This window comes from Xyrauchen texanus, chromosome 18 (genome assembly GCF_025860055.1).
Source record: "Xyrauchen texanus isolate HMW12.3.18 chromosome 18, RBS_HiC_50CHRs, whole genome shotgun sequence".
Classification (NCBI taxonomy): Eukaryota; Metazoa; Chordata; class Actinopteri; order Cypriniformes; family Catostomidae; genus Xyrauchen; species Xyrauchen texanus.
This window is the reverse complement of record NC_068293.1, coordinates 37,655,464-37,676,819: the sequence shown is the minus strand read 5'-3', so window position 1 is coordinate 37,676,819 and position 21,356 is coordinate 37,655,464. Positions and strand designations below refer to the sequence as shown.

The following is a 21,356-nucleotide window of genomic DNA, read 5'->3' as shown; positions in this document are numbered from 1 at the left end:
CGGAGCCGTAGGAGGCTCGGGAGGCGGAGCTGTGGGACGTTCTGGAGGCTCAGGAGGTGGAGCCGTAGGAGGCACTGGAGGCGGAGCCGTAGGAGGCTCGGGAGGCGGAGCCGTAGGAGGCTCGTGAGGTTCTGGAGGCGGAGCTGAGGGAGGCTCAGGAGGCAGAGCCGTAGGACGCTCTAGAGGCGGAGTCCTAGAAGGCTCGGGAGTCTCTGGAAGCACAGACGTAGGAGGCGGAGCCGTAGGAGGCTCGGGAGGCGGAGCCCTAGAAGGCTCGGGAGGCTTGAGAGGCGGAGCCCTGGAAGGCTCGGGAGGCTTGAGAGGCGGAGCCCTGGAAGGCTCGGGAGGCTTGAGGGGCGGAGCCCTAGAAGACTCGAGTGACTTGAGGGGCGGAGCCCTGGGAGGCGCGAGAGACTTGAGAGGCGGAGCCCTGGGAGTCTCGAGAGGCGGAGTTCTGAAAGGCTCGAGAAGCTTGAGAGGCAGAGCCTTGGGAGGCTCAGGAAGCTCGAGAGGCGGAGCCCTGAAAGGCTCGAGAGGCTTGAGAGGCAGAGCCCTGGAAGGCTCGAGAGGCTTGAGAGGCGGAGCCCTGGAAGGCTTGAAAGGCGGAGCTCTGGAAAGCTCGGAAGGCGGAGCTCTGGAAAGCTCGGGAGGCTCGGAAGGCGGAGCTCTGGAAAGCTCGGAAGGCGGAGCTCTGGAAAGCTCGGGAGGCTCGGAAGGAGCTGACTCTTGGACGGGCACGACCACTGGCGCTGGCTTTTGGACGGTCATGGCTACTGGCGCTGGCTCTTGGACGGTCATGGCTACTGGCACTGGGACGGACAAGACCACAGGCGCTGACTCAGGGACGGTCGAGGCTACAGGCGTTGGCTCACTGACGTCGGAGGCCAGGCGCTGGCTCACTGACGTCGGAGGCTACAGGCGCTGGCTCACTGACATCTGAGACGACAGGCGCTGGCTCACTGACGTCGAAGGCTACAGGCGCTGGCTCACTGACGTCGGAGGCTACTGGCTCGCTGGCCGTGGCAAGCGTGGGCTCTGGCTCGCCGGCCGTGGCAGGCGTGGGCTCTGGCTCGCCGGCCGTGGCAGGCGTGGGCTCTGGCTCGCCGGCCGTGGCAGGCGTGGGCTCTGGCTCGCCGGCCGTGGCAGGCGTGGGCTCTGGCTCGCCGGCCGTGGCAGGCGTGGGCTCTGGCTCGCCGGCCGTGGCAGGCGTGGGCTCTGGCTCGCTGGCCGTGGCAGGCGGAGACTGGGGAGCAGAAGCCTTTCCTCTTCTCCTCCTCCGCCGGGCGGACGAAGCTGGAAACGCTGGCTCGTTGGCCGTGGCAGGCACGGAAAGCCCAGAGGCGGAAACCGGGATCGAGAGAGGTGGTTCCCCGGCGGCGAGTTCTCCCAAGACTAAACTCACATATTCCCTCCACGTGAGGTCTCCGGAGTTCGGCAATTCCCTCAGCTGGTATGTTGGTAGCCCGAGCTGGTAGATGGTCTTTAGGGATGCGTCGTCGAAGCCGGTGTGGGGGGCAACAGCAGAAAAGAAGTGGGAGAACTCGCGGATGGTCAACTCCGCATGGGTCAGTTCCATGAGGTAAGCTGCTAGATCCATTTGTGGTCTTTCGTTCTGTTATGAACAGAAGGCAGCGAAGGCAGACGAGGAGACTGGTTCTAAACGCAGGCTTACTTTATTTAACAAAATCAAAACAAACACAAAGGAAAACCCTCAATGGGGAAATAAACACAACACTGAGAATACGGGCAGGGAAAACACACCGGGCTAACAACGTTCATCGAAAGACAAGGACTGAACCAAAAACCAGGATATAAATACACAAGGACAGGATGATTACAAATGATACACAGGTGAGCACAATGAACAAAATGGCAGTGATGATGACAGGTGGATACTGGGAAGTGTAGTTCTTTTAAACAATAGACTAGTGAGACAGTGGAGCTAAGCAAGGGACAAAAGTGAAAACTACGGAAAACAAAAAGGGACAAAAATGGAAACCAAAGGGGCAACGGTAAAACCAGACAAGGTAACCCTAACAGTACTGCTTATATATACTATACACTCACCTAAAGGATTATTAGGAACACCATACTAATACTGTGTTTGACCCCCTTTCGCCTTCAGAACTGCCTTAATTCTACGTGGCATTGATTCAACAAGGTGCTGAAAGCATTCTTTAGAAATGTTGGCCCATATTGATAGGATAGCATCTTGCAGTTGATGGAGATTTGTGGGATGCACATCCAGGGCACGAAGCTCCCGTTCCACCACATCCCAAAGATGCTCTATTGGGTTGAGATCTGGTGACTGTGGGGGCCATTTTAGTACAGTGAACTCATTGTCATGTTCAAGAAACCAATTTGAAATGATTCAAGCTTTGTGACATGGTGCATTATCCTGCTGGAAGTAGCCATCAGAGGATGGGTACATGGTGGCCATAAAGGGATGGACATGGTCAGAAACAATGCTCAGGTAGGCCGTGGCATTTAAACGATGCCCAATTGGCACTAAGGGGCCTAAAGTGTGCCAAGAAAACATCCCCCACACCATTACACCACCACCACCAGCTTGCACAGTGGTAACAAGGCATGATGGATCCATGTTCTCATTCTGTTTACACCAAATTCTGACTCTACCATCTGAATGTCTCAACAGAAATCGAGACTCATCAGACCAGGCAACATTTTTCCAGTCTTCAACTGTCCAATTTTGGTGAGCTCTTGCAAATTGTAGCCTCTTTTTCCTATTTGTAGTGGAGATGAGTGGTACCCGGTGGGGTCTTCTGCTGTTGTAGCCCATCCGCCTCAAGGTTGTGCGTGTTGTGGCTTCACAAATGCTTTGCTTTATACCTCGGTTGTAACGAGTGGTTATTTCAGGCAAAGTTGCTCTTCTATCAGCTTGAATCAGTCGGCCCATTCTCCTCTGACCTCTAGCATCAACAAGGCATTTTCAGCCCACAGGACTGCCGCATACTGGATGTTTTTCCTTTTCACACCATTCTTTGTAAACCCTAGAAATGGTTGTGCGTGAAAATCCCAGTAACTGAGCAGATTGTGAAATACTCAGACCGGCCCGTCTGGCACCAACAACCATGCCACGCTCAAAATTGCTTAAATCACCTTTCTTTCCCATTCTGACATTCAGTTTGGAGTTCAGGAGATTGTCTTGACCAGGACCACACCCCTAAATGCATTGAAGCAACTGCCATGTGATTGGTTGATTAGATAATTGCATTAATGAGAAATTGAACAGGTGTTCCTAATAATCCTTTAGGTGAGTGTATACTACCATGTGGATATCAGTTCCATTGTAACCATGTCGGCTGGTTTCAATTTTTAGATTAGTTGATTTAGTTAAACTGCTGTCTGAAATCTTATTGTTCACCCAAAACTGCTAATCATTTACTCACCGTCACATTGTTCCAAACATGTACAACTTTCCTTCTTTCATTGGAACATAAAAGGAGATTTTAGACATTCACTTTCACTGTATAAAAAAAGATACAATGAAAGTTAATGGTAACTGAGACTAAACATTCTGTCTAACATTTCCTTTTCTGTTCAATAACATGAAGATTAGTAAATTATAAAACAAATTTCATTTTTGGGTGAACTATCCCTTTAAGTGCAGGTTCAGGCTGCATTGGCACTTGCTGTCCTGTTTAACATTGAAGCTAAAGAGTCAACATGGCCGTCTTTGACTCACAGCTTTATTACGCTGTGAGATGTGGTTTGCAGTAACGGCTACTACTGTAAATGTTTACCGAGCACAATTTGAGTATGTTGTTTTTTTGGTAACAGTCACCATTAAGCCATGTGGACGTTGTTCATGATGTTTGTTCTCTTAAAGAGATGGCTTCACCCAAAAATGAAATTTATTTCATCATCTACCCTCATGTTCTAAACCCATATGATCTTCTTTCTTCCATTGAACACAAAAGGAGATGTCAGTCAGAATGATAGTCAATGTGCACTTTCATTGAATGGAAAAAAGATGCAATAAAGGGAATGATGAGACTTGCATCTCCTCTTGTGTTCCATGGAAGAAAGAAGTCATACAATAAGTAAACAATGACAGATTTTTAATTTTTGGGTTAAATATCCCTTTAACCTCCCTCTGCACCCTTCTGTTTATCTGAGCTTCAGCAGAAACTCCCTCTACAGCCCTCTGTTGGAAAAATCCAGTAAGACGGTTATGTGAGCTCTATAACTGGCTCTGGATGTTGGGTTGCAGCTGTCTTTTGGTGACACTTGAACCTGTCATTTGGGGACTCAACACCATTGCAAAAGCCCAACTGGCTGGACAGAAATGGATCTGCATTATAAATCATCCACTGCTCCAACCGTTTAATCCCTCTAAAATAATCCCCCTAGACTGAGCACAACCCCACTCTGCTCTCTGCTAGAGACCCTCCTACATTCATACACATTTAAGCTTTTAAATATTTGGTTACACATACTATAATCAGCATCTTGAAGAGGATGATATTATGTTTGAGCATCGGCATATAGTGAGGGTGTTTGGCAAACTTGTTGGGAAAAAAAATCATAATTTTTTCAATTCCCACTAGTGACAATAGTGATGCAAAAATGACACTTAACTTAAAGCAATAGTTCACCAAAAAATGAACATTCTCTCATAATTTACACATCCTCATGCCATCCCAGATGTGTTTGACTTTCTTCTGCAGAACACACACACACACACACACACACACACACACACACACACACACACACACACACACACACACACACACACACACGTGTTGTGTTTCCATGTTTTGTGGGGACTTTCCATAGACATAATGGTTTTTATACTGTACAAACTTTATATTCTATCCCCTAATCCTAACCCTACCCCTAAACCTAACCCTCACAGAAAACTTTCTGCATTTTTACATTTTCAAAAAACATAATTTAGTATGATTTATAAGCTGTTTTCCTCATGGGGACCAACAAAATTTCCCCACAATGTCAAAAATTTCGGGTTTTACTATCCTTATGGGGATATTTGGTCCCCACAAAGTGATAAATACACGCACACACACACACACACACACACACACACACACACACACACACACACACACACACACACACACACACACACACACAAAGAGTTTTAGAAGAATATCTCAGCTCTGTAGGTCCATACAATGCAAGTGAATAGTGACCGGAAATTTGAATCTCCAAAAATCACATAAAGTCAGCATAAAAGTAATCCATAAGGCTCCACTGGATAAATCCATATCTTCAGAAGCGATACGATAGGTATGGGTGAGAAACATATTTAAGAAATATTTAAGTCCTTTCTTTACTATAAAACTCCACTTTCACTTCTGCATTCTTCTTCTTCTTTCGCATTTGCATTTCAAAGGTGGAGATTCACTTGCATTGTATGGACCTACAGAGCTGAGATATTCTTCTAAAAAACTTAATTTGTGCACTTCAGAAGTAATAAAGTCAAACACATCTGGATGACATGAGGGTGAGTAAATGATGAGAGAATTTTTATTTATGAGTGAACTATCCCTTTAGTACTCTTATGAACTTTGGGACATTTCTCTGCATGATATGCTTGAACAATAATGACATGTTTTTACTGAATGATTTATTTTAGCTGAGAGAGTCCTTTAAAGACCTTAAGAAGAAATTCAACAATTTGAAATTCAACTACATGAAGAAAAATGAGAAGTTGAGAAACTTAAAGGCTGTGAAAAATCAGATCCAGCAAATTGAGATATACATAGAAAAGCTACAGGTAATGACAAGTTTCACTCTACATGTTCTTTATACACTTTTAATTTACAATCTTCACTCAGCAGGTACTAAATACAAACTAAATCATTCCTGTAGGAGATCTCTCCCACTTTTACAGTTGTCAATTTTAAAATATTCTTTTATATCCAAATTTTGCCATGTTGCAGGTTTTAAAGAAGAAGGTACAAGTCTTCACTCTAAAGGTATCTAATAGCAGTGAGAAGCATTTAATTGGCAACAACCTTAGAGAGATTGAGGATGCCTTAAATGAGCTCCAGAGACAGGTGGGTGACTTTGACAGGACGGTGGAGGAGTACAAACAGTCCCTGGATATGAATATCAAACTACAGCAAGCCTTAGAGGAGGTGGGAATGAACTATATAAAGAGCCATTACAGGCTTTTATTTTGTTACATTATTACATGATAAAGAGTTAGTTAACTCAAAAAATAAAAAATAAAATAAAATACCAATCACCCTCATCTTGTTCCAAACCCATATGACTCTCTCTCTCTCTCTCTCTCTGGAACACACAAGCAAATGTTAGGCAGAATGCAAAGAACTGACAGCCTCAGTCCCCATTTGCTTTTGGAATATGGCAAAAAGATGAGGACATGGGATGAATGGGGACATGACTGAGGCTGTCAGTCTCTAACATTCTGCTTAACATCTTGTTTATAGTTCCACAGAAGAAAAATAATTAATACGGGTTTGAGACAACATGAAATAACATAATTGTCATTTTTGTGTTAACCGAATATTCTTTGCTGTCACTTGAAGGTATGATTTCAAAGCAGTATTACAGTAAAATGGTTATACATAGTCTCTGAAAATAGTCTCTCATCTCACCTTTCATTTTAAATGCAGTATCAGTTCTGGTGTGATGAGGCAAGCTCCACAATTGTACGTGTGGGTAAATATTCCTCTCAATGTAAGACTAAGGAAGCAGTGAGCGCTCTCTACAAACAGTTTGAAAAGTTTGTGTGGCCCACAATCCCACAGCAAGAGGAGAGAATCAGCCAGATCACTGAGCTGGCAGTGCGATTACATGGTGAGAACTGAAATATTGTGTAGAGCAATTTATTCTGTACCCTCTCAATGACCATAAAGAGAGTTTAATCCTCCTATTCTTTTGAAATGGACTTTATGTCTTTATGTTATGGGATCCCAGAGACTCCTGTTACGTCAGAGTATAAATAATAATAGTAATGATATTATTCTCTAATTTTCCCCCCAAATTCCTTTAAGATGTTAAACTCTGACCAAGTCAAAACCCAGTAGATAAAGATTATTGAAGCTTTAATCCTCTGTGGTATCACAAATTGGACATCCTTTTTTTTATGGACTCATCCAATATGCAGTATGTAGTAATGTGTTTTTTTTTTTAACCTAACAAAACGTACATTAACCAATGCAATTGGCAGAAGTGTAGACATAAGTTAGTTTGATACATGTTATCAAGTCAAAAGTTTGGTTATAATTCATTCTCATATGATTAAGAAAAGTCATGAAATATCAACCTGATACTTCAATGTTAACGGGGCCTTGAGATTGATCAGATCCAAATCAGAACATGAGGGTAAATAATAAAAACATACATATAATATTAATAATTGTTATTATTGTTATTATTACAGTATTATTATAGAATTAATACAACTATAATAATAGTAATAATAATAACAGTTGTAGTAGTGGAGTTGTTGGTCACCTCTCAGAACATGTAATGGATTTTTTTATATTTCTTTTATTCAGGTGCAGATGAAGGGAAAAAATATATGGAAAAAACAGTCAACAAACACCATGAAATTGTGGAATCAATAAAAGAACTGTCAAATGGACTGCTGGATCTTGAGGCCAAACTACAGGTGGATGAAAACATAATTTTTAGTACATTGATATGAGAGCATTTTTTGTAAACATACTAATAATGTATTATTCTGCACTGTTTCCGCAGTTAGAGACCTTTAAACATCCTCTGACACCTGAAGAAAACAACAAACGGGACACTATTGATACTGTAAACATAATTCATACTTTAATTTCCTTTTCACACTTGAAATTGTAAAATTTGTCAAATTAACCCCCTTTCAAAGTTAGTGTAAAATGTTGCTTAACCAATGGTTAAATGCAGAAAGGCCTTAAAGGGATTGTTCACCCAATAATGTAAATTCTGTCATCTTTTATTGACCCTCATGTTGTTCTAAACCCACCGTTCTGTTGGGTAAATTACTTGTGAAATGTAATCTGGTACTGATTACAAATTACACAATTTATATTGTAATCAGTTTTGTGTAATATTTTGGATTACACCTTTTAGATAATCTAATCTAAATACCTGTGGATTACCCAGTGCACATTTTAACATAAATCTAATAATTAGTTTTAAATGAATTTAACTTTTTTCATTAAACAAATAACATATAAAGCATACATATACTCTTGTGTATTTATACAGAAGTGCTTCTTGTGGAGTCTTTTTCAATGAATATTTTTATTTTTAAAGCAAAGATTGCCTTGCTCAGTTTTTTAAAATCTAGATTTTTCTATATGTGGTCAAATGAGGAACGGGTCTTCAATATATGTAGTGATATCTGGCTAGACCTATCACTCGTATTTCAGGCTCTAGCTCAGACTGCTCTTTAGGAAATGGAAGCGGAGCGTAGTTCTAGCGGGAAGACTAGCAGTTGTACATCATCACATCATTAGCGGGGTAATTCCTAGCCAATCGCACGTAAGCTATTGCTTTATAAGTCCGCTCACAATCTATCACATTGCTGTTTCGGTGTGCTAACACTGCAACCACCACCACCAGTTGAGCCCTGTCTCGCACGGGGGCAGGCTCCTCGCCCCTGCCTCCTATCTCCGGCAGGACATGACGGTTCCGGGTACAACTCCCTCGGACTGCCGGACGGGGCCTACACAAAAGAGAGAGACATTACCTCCCGTTTTACATCTATCAAATAAATGGCATCTCAAACTTAACTCAAGCCTGCGTGTCTTCCAGATAGAACATCAGTTACACACTTTAATACAGTTAGCTGATTGGTAATTTAATCGAACATTCTTTGTGATCAATATAAAATTAACAGTAATTTTATTATGCACATTATCAAAATGTAATGTAATCCAATTACAAATTCTTAATTTGTGTAATCTGATTACACTATGCAATACTGGTTACATGTAATCTGTAACTTCTACATGTGTGTTCTTCTGTGGAATACAAAAAGATTTGTTTGGCAGAATGTTAGCCTTAATCATCATTCTTTTTCATTGCATCTTTTTTGTTTTTCTCAATGGTGACTGAGATGGAACATTCTGCCTAATATTTGTGCCTTTTGCGTTCCACAGAAGAAAGACAAATAGGTTTTCAATAACATGAGGATGAGTAGATAATGACAATTTACATTTTGGAGTTAACTATCCTTTTAACCCAGCGTTGTTTGAAAACTTGCTAGTATAAACATACTTTTCTTTATTAAAGGTGTAGTTCACCCAAAAATTCTCTTATCATTTACTTACCCTCATGCCATCCCAGATGTGTTTGCACAGAACACAAACATAATAGTTCAGCTCTATTGGTCCATACAAGTAAATGTGTACCAACATTTTGAAGCTCCAAAAAGCACATAAAGGCAGAATAAAAGTAATCCATAAAACATCAGGTGGCAGTATGCACGAAACATGTGTATCGCCAAAAACAAAAGAAGAATGTGAAAGTGATTAATAGAGATTAATAGAAGGGAGATTAATAAATGGCTTAAATATTGATCTGTTTATCACCCACACCATCATGTCACTACTTTTATGCTTCCTTCGTTCTTTTTGGAGCTTAAAAATGTTGGTACCCATTCACTTACATTTTGAAGACCAACAGAGCTGAAATATTCTTCTAAAAACCTTTGTTTGTGTTCAGCAGAAGAAAGAAAGTCACACATATCTGGGATGGCATGAGGTTGAGTTAATGATTAGAGAATTTTTTTGTGTGTGTGAACTATTCCGTTAACATGTTTGTTTTTACAGCCTGAGCAAAAGGAAAGTGGACACACCCCTGAGATGACAGGTCCACACTGTACTAAAGAGTTACCTATTAACAAGTGTCCAGAAAACAAGAAAACTCAACTTCACAAGACACAAAGCCAAGATTTGCCTGACAAACCTCTTCCAGAGCATCATAAGATGCTATCAGAGACCAGACTGTGCACCCAGGAGGTCTATTCCAAGACCAGCAAGGTGGAGACCATCTCAAAAAAGTCTACTACAGAAAGAAGAGAAGAGATGCACACCTCCTTCATTCACACCCACATTGTTAATGTGAGCCATTCCCCTGCGGAGCGAGAAAGGAGGAGTCACATTCTAAAGCAAGCCAGGAGGGACTCCCGAGAAACTCCTCCACCTCCACCACCACCTCCACGAGATCCATCACGCATCACAGATATCCAAGTGCAGTTTCAGGGTGCAGAGAAACAGTATTCTGAGAAGACCAACTTGGAGCACAAGTATCAGGGCTTTAGTAGACCTCATCCACCCTCAGATTTCAAGGTGGGCCTCTGTTGACACAAGAGTCTATGAAAAAAGTGCATTTTCCATTTTGGAAAGGTGATTTTTAAAGTAAAGACTTCAAGTGCTAATAAAATGCATTGTGCCATCTCAAGCTTAATAAATGCAATATGATGTTGAGATATTTGTGATGGGCATTTGACTGGGTGGAACATTACAAGCAAAAGGGCCACTGCTTTCCCTGTTATCAAGGTCATGGCCTCCTGTCATTAGTATTTAAGGGTCAATAATATGACTCATGTCATTCCATACTTGTATGACTTCATTTCTTCCATCTGTTTTCCATACAATGAAAGTCTGTCTAAATGTTGTGGACACAAATGTTACTCTTTCTTGGAATGATTCATAAAGTACACCAAAGAAATAGTCATCTATGAATTAGTACAAGATTAATAGATTTGTTATTCTTTTATCATTTTTTGTGTGGTTTTATTTCTAAAGGCCGCAGCTCATCATTCTGTAGAGGAGGAGTTTTTGACACATGGAACACCAGAGCCAGCAGCTCCAGTACCTGAAGGTGACTTCCACCCAGACCATCTCACTGAGGAATCACTCTCCAATGACGAATACGAATGCACCTCGCCTGATGACATTTCCCTGCCTCCATTATCCGAGACCCCAGAATCCAACATTTTACAGTCCGAAAATGACCTGGATGATGGCTACTGCGCAAGCTCTCACAGCCTCCATGTTAACCAGCACAGCCACCAGTCCCACTCCCAGCATGGGGACACCCTACACCCGAGGCGGGACTGGACATCTAGCCAGGCTGAGAGCTACCCCTCTCCCACCACTGGTCTGGGGGCCAGGTTCAGAGCAGAGTCTTCCTCCTTTGTTCAAAGTCCCCTAACAGTGCCTGCCCCCAGTCTTGTGTCCAACACCCTCTCCAGTATCCTAAAGAGCAAATCTGCCCACCCACCACCAGGCAGTCTTACCGAATGCAGTGAAACCCTTTACTCAGTGCATGAAATTCGTACTGAGATACAGGAGACTGTGCATGATTCCAGTCAGGGCCAGGGCCCCAGTGCTCCGGCCCATAACACGCATGCTACCCCAACCCCATTAACCACAGAGCAGGACTCAGATGTGTGCAAGCCCACAGCCACCCGAGAGGAGATCAAGCGGGCATCTTCCAAAAAGTTTATGGGCAACCTGGCAGCTGGCCCAGGCCCTAACTTCTCCAAACCCTTGGCTAATGTCACAGTAATGGAGGGCTCTCCGGTGACCCTGGAGGTGGAAGTCACTGGATGCCCTGAGCCTACTTTAACCTGGTTGGTAGCTTATAACAAACTTGATCCATGAATTATAACACTGTTTGCTTTTAGGAGGAAAAACTGGCTGTTATTTCTTCATTATAAAGAGGAGAATATTAATTATCTAAGTTCTTTTATTACTGTTTATCTAAAAACATGGTAATTTATTACTTCATGACAAATATTATTTGATAGTCATATTAAAAAACAAAACAAAATATGGAATAGATCACAAAGCAAACATGCAGTGCAGCTTTAGAAACAGCATTTGCAGTTAACACTGCTTAAGGTCATTTTCTTAATCAGTATTTTGTCTTGTTTTCCAGTAAAAAGATCTAAACTTCTTTATAGTAAAATACTGGGCAGTTTACTTGATAAGCAAACCTAAATTATATTTACAATAAGATTCTATGAATTAACATGAGTTAATGCATGAGTTAACATGAACTAACAATGAACAATACTTTTACAGCATCCATTAGTCTTAGTTAATGTTAATTTCACCATCTACTAATGATTCTTTTTAAAGAAAATGTTTTTATATATTAACATTAGTTAATGCACTATTATGAACTTTAACATGAAATAGCTATGAAATTAACAAAGATTAATAAATGCTGTAAAAAAGATACGGAAGCTCAAAGAGGCCTTGCATTATTATTATTTTTCTGTCTCGTTTTCTCGACATAACAAATGTTGTTTTCTTGTGATCATGACTTAATTTTCTCGTGATCTCGGTATAACAAAAAGTTGTTTTCAATAAGGCTATCTGGAGGCAACAGCTAAACGCACTGTTGCATAATGAATGACCGAATACGTCATTACTTTGTTCAAGAACTCACTCAAGATGAAATAGCTGTAAGTTTCTCAGGCATTGACAACATCCAGATTAGTGTCAAACACCTTAGAATAAGACTATCACATCTACAACTTTGTCGTAGACAATACAGTGAGTCTGAACGTTTGGTCAATTTCATTGCCTGCCAACTTGAGGGACCGGGATGTCTGCATGACTGCGGTCAAGCCAGCCATGATTTAGACCCGAGTGTGCGCATATTGCAGTAATGACAGTACTTTGCGGAAAGAACAGAAAAACCTGCTTCTTGACCCCTGTTGAGTGCAGAAGAAAGCGAGTCTTACTATATTGATGAAAAAGCATTTATTAAGTGTTTGTGACGTGCTGGTGTTTATTAATATGTTTGATTTAGCCTATGTGAAAGGTGACTGGTTTAGAAGACTCTTGGATAGGGCAGGTGAATAATTTATAACCAAAGTGTACTGAATTAACATAGCATAACATTACATTTACATATTACATATAATGCATTTTACTTTTTTGCCAAGGATCTCTCATTATCCATCATACCTTGTAATAGGATTATAGATTATCGATTTTCAAGTTATTTTACTGTACAGTTTTTGAGGAAAATTAAATGCAAAAGCATCCCAAAATGTCGAGATCACGAGAAATGCACACCTAAAACCATATTGTGAAACGTTCCTAATGTTTTTTTTTCTAGTGAATATATATATATATTTTTCTTACCCCATTGAAAATTAGCTTTTTTTGTCATACACATTACAAACTTTTGTGAGAATTATGCTTAAAACAAGAAAGGAAATATTTGCAAATAGAGAAAAAACAGAGAATAACGGAGTGATGGTGGCGTAGTGGGCTAAAGCACATAACTGTTAATCAGAAGGTTGCAGGTTCGATCCCCACAGCCACCACCATTGTGTCCTTGAGGAAGGCATTCAACTCCAGGTTGCTCCGGGGGGATTGTCCTCTGCCAAATGCATAAATGTAAATGTAAACAAGTTTGGAAAGCAAGACAAAAATACTGATTATAAAAAAGTATTTATTGTAGTGAAGATAGAGTAACACATTTTTTTCTTACCGCATGAATCCGGTTTGTTGAGGAGACTTGACATTTTCCCCACTAATTTTAATCTAAAACATACAGTATCATCATTTTGAATTTTGTTCCATTGTCACAAATAAATTCAATTTGACTAATATTTTAATTCAAACCTTCCATTGCTAACTTTTCATTGTTTCTTACCTTATATTAGACCTTTAGCTTTAACACATCTCCTAATATCTCTCCTCCATTGAGTGTGTATTCATGTGTGCTTTGTTTTTTGCTGTGGTGTGACTGTGTGACATGACAATTCACTCTTTGCTTCAGGTTCAAGAATGGACACAAACTGGCCAATGATCAGCACATAGAACTGTCCCATAAAGAAGGCAAACATGCGTTGTTCATTCAGAGTGCTGCAGTGAGAGACTCTGGACAGTATGTGGTCACTGCCTCTAACTCAGCTGTCACAGTTTCCACTAGTTCCATGCTACAGGTCAAAGGTAACAACAGCCCTGACTTTGACACTCTCAAACTGGACTGGCACACCTGCTTTGGCACTCTCTGTTTCATCTTGTGGCTCCTGTACCTGCTGTTGTTATAATGGACACAGATATTAACAAGGAAAAGCACATGGACGTGGAACCCACTTTTCAAGCTACTGTTTTTCACATCACATAGCCAACTCACAGCACAGAATTAATGGTCTTGGTGATTAAAGAAAATATACACGTTTTGAAATTTTTTTTCCCCATATTAATTTATGTGATAGCACAATAGTAACAGCACATATTTATTAATTTTGACTATGAACACTGAAATTAAAATAACTATGTTGTTTCTGCATGAGCCAAATTCAATACGTATGAACTTAATGTGTATTTTACCTTTTTTTAATTGTGTACTTCGCAATGGATATTTTCCTTTTCTTACACCATGCATGCAATTCCCATTGTATGATGTTAATGAAGCCCTGGCCTGCTTTTTATTTAAAGCTGCAGTTCCAAGGAAACAAAATGTTCAACCCTTAACAATTAAATTATTTATTTTTAATTAGTTGGTGTGTTTAAAATTTCCAATTTTAGTTCCAATGCTTTGGCGTTAATGTTTTTTTTATTTTTTTTTATAGATATATTTTACTATATTTATAGAAATTGTCATGACTATCATTTAAAATGATGATAGCTGTATTCATTGTTGAACTTATAATTATGAGTAACTGCTCATGTATGTAAGATCTTGTATAAATGAAAGTATTTTAACATTTTCTGAACAGACATTGATATCTTACCCAGTCTTATCTTTCCAGATAAAAATGATAGTGACCCTTACAGGAATTATTTACTCACCCTCACGTTGATCCAAACTCATGCGTTTTCTGTTCTGTGGAACACATGGAGATGTTAGCCTCAGTCACTCTTCACTTTCATTACATCTTTTTTCCTTATGATAAAAGTTAGAGATATTTCACCCCAAAATAACATTTCTCTAATAATTTGCTCACCCTTATGCAATCCCAGATGTGTATGTCTTTCTTTCTTCTGCAGAACACAAATTATAATTTTTAGAAAAATATTTCAGCACTATAGGTCTATACAATGCAAGTGAATGGGTGCCACGATTTTGACGTTGCAAAAAGCACATAAATGCATCATAAAAGTAATCCATACTACTCCAGTTGTTCAATCCATATTTTCAGAAGTGATATGATAGGTGTGGGTGAGAAACAGATCAATATTGAAATACTTTTTGGCTTGAAATTCTTCTCCCTGCCCAGTAGGGGGCGATATGCATGAAGAATAAAGGATCACCAAAAACACAAAAATCATATGGCTTCTGAAGACATTGATTTAACCACTGGAGTCTTATCGATTACCTTCATGCTGAGAGCACCCATTAATTTGCATTGTATGGACCAAAGCTGAGAAATTATTAAAAAAATATTCATTTGAGTTCAGCAGATGAAGGAAAGTCAACTGGGATAGCATAAGGGTAAGTGAATGATGAGAGAACTTTCATTTTTGGGTGAACTATTCCTTTAATGGTGATTAAAGCAAACATTCTAGCTAATGTCTTCTCTTGTGTTCCACAGAAAAGAAACAAAGTCAATCTGTTTTGGAATAACATGAGGTTGAGCAAATAAGGACAGAATTTTCATTATTTTTGGTGAATTTGGTCAACATTTTATACAGACAGTTTATGTAATATTAGTGTTCAAATGGTTTGTTTCTAACTTATATACAGTTAGCTTGAAAATGAGAGGGTATTGATTAAGGAGTGTTGTAGTTAATGTGGTGTCATCTGACATTTGTACCCTTAGTTGTTAGTGACTGTAATTTGACTTGAGGATGGTGGTGAGAGCATTATCCCCAAATAATTACCAGCACAATGGGCACATCACAATTAACATGCACTTTAAAGCATGAAAGTTGCTTGCTGGTGTCCACATTCATAATATCCAATTGCTGTTTAATTTATGTGTCTTAGGGGTCTGAAAATATGTTGGCTTCTAAAGTCAAACTGTCTAAAAATACTAAATAATTCCTGTTATAGATCATCATATATTAGTTTCCATCACAGGTCCCACGAACAACGTTGTCCCCTCCTTACAACACCCATGCCTTAAAGTTCCCATCTAAGAGAAAGTATAAGGGTGACTGTTGGTCAGTGGCATGTTACTGTTATCGCACAGCATAACTCAGGGCTCTCAGATTACACCTTAGCTCCCCACTATATTGCTCTACTGAGAGGGTGTCTGGGAACACGACCAGTCAACATTCACTTTTTATTACATGTTTATTCAATACAATGGAAGTGAGGCTATCAATCTGGCTAACATCCAATTTTTGTTCCTGGGTAGAAAGATGGTAATTTAGTGTTGGATAGTACAACAAGAATAGTACAACAATTATTTTTTGTTTAAAAGCTTTGTATGCATTTTAACTAGAGATTTTGGGGCCTCAATAAGCTGCACACATATTTGTGAGACTGATGACTTCTACTTAATTTTTTCAGTGCAATAAATTATAGTGTATCCTGATATCTGTAGTGCATGGGACTGCTGAACACTTCCTCTCCAGAATGGAGAAGCTAAATGTATTAGAGGAAGAAGACATGAACGCACATTTCACTCATCCTGAAGTGCATTGCCAGAGAGATACTGAGGTTGCAGAAAGTGGTGCGAGCCAAGTGAGTGAAACATCACCGTTTAGAAAAAGAATTTAAATGTCAGTTCAAAATGACTATGTTAGTCAAGTTGATACTAAATGTTGTATTGTTCATATCTGTATTCCCATGCAGAGTCTGAAACACAATGATCTGTCAGTTTCATCCATAATAAGTGTTAACACATCAGATTTTGGAGTGTGCATGACTCAGATGACATGAAGGAGATGAGAGTTCTGCCTGGGATAATTATTAGAGGCAATCAGAGGTGGGTAGAGTAGCCAAAAACTGTACTCAAGTAAAAGTACAATTACTTCAAAAATATAATTACTCAAGTCGAAGTAAAAGTACTAACATAAATAATTACTTGAGTAAGAAAGTATTTAATTAAAAGAGTACTCAAGTAGTGATTAACTCGTTAATTTCACAAATGACAGAATATAATTTTACTCCCCTATATTCCATTACATAATACACATTGAACGTGTACTACAGAATTATTATTATTATTATTATTATTATTAATGGACATTCTGTCATCATTCACCATCATGTTGTTCCAAACTCATATTACTTACAATACAATAAGGAGAAATCAGACAGAATGTTTTCTTGAGTCACTATTTACTTTCAGTGAATGTTTTTTATATATATATTTTGAAAGTGAATGATGACTGAGACTGACATTCCCTAACATACTGTTTAAACATATTTTGTGTTCCATTTTGTGGCCTCACACTGGTTTGGAACAACATGAGGGTAGAGCAATAATGACAGAATATGAAATTATGGCTGAGCTATCACTTTAAAGACATAGTTCACCCAAAAATGAAAATTCTCTCATCATTTACTCACCCTCTTGCCATCCCAGATATGTTTGACTTTCTTTCTTCTGCAGAACACAAATTCAGATTTTTAAAAGAATATTTTAGCTCTGTAGGTCAAAATTGTTATGCTCCAAAAAGCACATGAAGGCAGTATAAAAGTAATCCATAAGACTCCAATGTCTTCAGAAGTGATATGATAGGTGTGGGTGAGAAACAGATCAATATTTGTAATTTTTTGATAGACAGCAGGGGGCGATATGCAGAGAAGAATGTGAGTCACCACAAACACAAGAAGAATGTGAAAGTGATCTGTTTCACTGTTTCTCATCCACACCTATTTCATTACTTCTGAAGATACTGATTTAACCACTAGAGTCTCATGGATTTTTTATTATTTTTATGCTCACTTGTTTTTGTTTGTTTAGCTTTAAAATGTTGCCACCAGAGTATATGAGTGGTGTGGAGCGGCAACAATTTCCCCTCCGTGCTCAAAGCATTCTTTAATCACTCCGCTCCAGCTCCACTCTGGTTGTCCATGTCCCGCTCCTCGCTCACTCCGCGCTCCTGGATTAGAGAAACCCCACTCCGTGTTCACTCCATGGCAAAATTAGCACCTAACTACCTCTCCAAGTTATTTCAGTATGCATTAATAAATGACCAATAAATAAATAAAATAAACATTATTAGGTCTATTTATTATTGCCTAAATATTGCCTATTATTTTATATTATTGCACTTCTTTTAATTAACCTTGCCCTATAAATCTGTGAGGAAAAAAAAATACATTCTCAGAATGTTCTACACTTTTTTTTAATCAAAACTAGATAAGACTGTTAAAACTATATGTCTAATGCAGAGTTCACTTTTAGAACTACTAGCGTTTTTAAATCTTCCTCTATTCGCATTTACTGAGCTTCTTCATCTGCAAATGTATAATGCATAAATCAGCCTAAGGCACTAAAATACATTTAGATGGCAATCCATTAAATTCAAACAATGCAATATTAACATGTTGATTAGTTCAGTTGGTGTTTTGCGTTGTTAAAAGTTCATTTCTATTTAATGCAGGACATAGCCTACAGTTAAGATTGAGATACATTAGATTAGAATGATTAGAAAATATTTAATGGGGGAGAGATATAGATGTATGTATTGATGACGTTTCGATTTTCTCTCCACATATGAATGGATTATCATCGTGTTTTCTGGACACGTCTTTTAGGTTTTCACAACAAACCTTTCATCGTGGCAATCACCTCCCGACTTGTGTTCTCCTTCGCCATCCCGTCATTAATTTTCAATAAACGGCAGTTGATGCAGGAATAAAGAGACGAGGCACAAGAATGTAATTAAGTCAAGCTTTACCGCAAGCTTATCTCAATAATAGCAGCATGAAAACAGAAAGCAAATGTAACCTTTGCGCTGGAGGTTGAACATTACCAAGTGCTGCTAGATTTAAAATTATAATTTTTTTTATCACATTCTTTCTGGTTATATCAGAAATTCCATCTTTCTTTCATGCCAATAGTGTTTAACACTGTGGTGCATTATTGCATTAAGGTCTGTTAACAGGTGTTTTGCCCATGATGGAGCGTTAGTGGAGCACTCTTGGAGCGAGAAAAAACAATGACGCTCCAACTTTTAAAAACCCGCTCCTCGCTCCATGCAAAATCATGCCGCTCCACTCCTTGCTCCTCTCCCACTCCGCTCCGCACCCACATACTCTGGTTGCTACCCATTCACTTGCATTGTATGGACCTGCAGAGCTGAGAAATTCTTCTAAAAATCTTAATTTAAGTTCTGCAGAAGAAATAAAGTCATACACATCTGGGGTTGCATGAGTGTGAGCAAATAAATAGAATTATAATTTTTTGGTGAACTATCCCTTTAAGGGCTCTTGTCAGATCTGGATGAATTTGTCAATAAGAAGAGAGGTTTGGAAATATTCCTAGTAATTATTACAGTGAAAACGTGAAAATGTCCCATAAGGACATTATATATAATGCTGAAATATAATGCCTTCTTTTGCTATTTCATAGCTTTTAATGTCCTGTGTGGATTCTTATTTCAGTGTAGTTACAGGTTTCAGTGGTGTAAGTATTTAGATCGATGAACTTGGACATTTACATGGATTTATACAGTTAATCCACCTGAAATAGCTGCAATATTTTCCAGTACCTCCATGAGGGTGCGGAGTATATGCATAAATACTGCTTATGACATGCGGGACAAAGCACCCTGATATATTGCTGCACTGATTTAAAAATGTACACTTACAAACTGATGTCATAAGAGCCCAGTTCATTACACAGAGAAGCCTGCATTAGAATTAGAGCCAAAACATACCTCAGAGTGCTGCCTGTTGGAGCTGTGAATTCATCTTGAAATATCAGCTTGTCTTGGTGTTAAATGAAGTCATTGCATGACGAAACTATAATTTTTTTCACTCTGTGGAGTGAAGAAAGTGTTTCACTTTGAAGAGTTTGATGCTGCTGCACTGATGGCTTGAGTGACCATCTCATCATTCAAGTGGGAGCGTTTCATTGTGCGCAGCTGTGAACATCCGCTCTCGTAAATGTCCCATTCAATAATCTCTCAATTAATTACACATTAATTCAAATCAAACCCAGTTATGTAACGACAGTAACGCCATGCATTGTAAAGAAGTAAAAGTTTAAAAAAAATAATTAGAAATGTACTTGAGTTGAGAGTAAATAGTACCCACTTTTAAACCTACTCTAAAAGTAACATTTTCCCCTAAATGTTACTCAAGTAAATGTAACGAGTTATTACCCACCTCTTGAGGCAAGCATAAAAAATAAAAAAAGATTTCACTAATTTAGACTAGAAAAGAAAAACAATAACAACAGCAGTAATATGGCTGATATTAATTTTACTACTGATTTCTTTTTTTTACAGATGCAAAAAAAATCGTAAGAGAATACAGTGATTATGGCATGCTTGTTAAGGAACCAGAAAACCTGGAATCAATGCCTGCGTCCGAAGACACACATACTATACTGGAGAAAGACTTTGGAGACCACCTAATCTTATGTACAGTAAAACACATATGAGAGAATGCACTTGTGGTTGCAACTGATAATTGCAAAAGTATTCAGACCCTTAACCAATTCACACATTTTACTGAAAATCTTGTTGATATATTTATTCCAAAACCATTGCAACTAGATATTCTTTTAATATTAATAAAATGTATGTAGTATGTATGCATTCTAAACAAAAATAAAACATTATAAGCAAAAATTAAGTATTCAATCCTTGTGTTGCTGATAACTTACATTGCTGAACAACAATTTCCCTAATGAGTACCCAATCATCTTATGACTGAAATCATCAGTAAACATAACAATTATGACATTTTCTAAATTAAACCCCCCATAGTTAAGTGATTATTATCCAAGCAATTAATTAGTTTAATTATCATTCTGTCTGTCTGAACACAGTATATCACACGTGCGTGTGTTGTGTGTATACGCTATATAGTTTAAGTAAATTATATATAATTAATTTTATTTTAAATTGTAATGTATTTTTTTTGTTATGCTATAATAAATTAATAGTAACATGTATGCATCACATTCTGGTTTGACAGAAGTGAACACTTACTAGTCATAGATTCCAACCTTCCTTTAAAATGGTTTCATCTGCCAATTTTAGTTAACTGCTAATCCAACAACATTACACAGGAAGTCGGCATGTGGGTAACACTCAGAATCATACTTTTTTTGTGCTGTTATTAATTTTGTAGGGCCTAATATATTCATCCTCTGCCTCAATCTACAGATAAACAGAAGAAAAGCAAATGGGTAAACAGTGTCTGTGATCTGGGCTTGAGACATTTTTCTCATCCATATCATGTGTGTAATGGGGGTAGACCTTGATGGGGGTAGACTCTCGTGGGGGTGA

At 38.9% G+C, this 21,356-nt stretch overlaps 1 protein-coding gene across 1 annotated transcript in view; it reads left to right on the top strand.

The window, feature by feature from the left end:
* The window catches only part of LOC127658707 (coiled-coil domain-containing protein 141-like), a 44,170-nt gene extending 27,297 nt beyond the window's left edge, over window positions 1-16,873 (top strand). The window contains 10 exon segments of the mRNA XM_052148142.1: window positions 5,624-5,764; window positions 5,931-6,128; window positions 6,630-6,813; window positions 7,518-7,630; window positions 7,720-7,782; window positions 9,789-10,307; window positions 10,767-11,596; window positions 13,768-13,940; window positions 16,487-16,626; window positions 16,738-16,873. Coding sequence (XP_052004102.1) covers window positions 5,624-5,764; window positions 5,931-6,128; window positions 6,630-6,813; window positions 7,518-7,630; window positions 7,720-7,782; window positions 9,789-10,307; window positions 10,767-11,596; window positions 13,768-13,940; window positions 16,487-16,626; window positions 16,738-16,824 — 2,448 coding nt within the window. The 3' untranslated portion in view covers window positions 16,825-16,873.
* The last annotated feature ends 4,483 nt before the right edge of the window (window positions 16,874-21,356 follow it).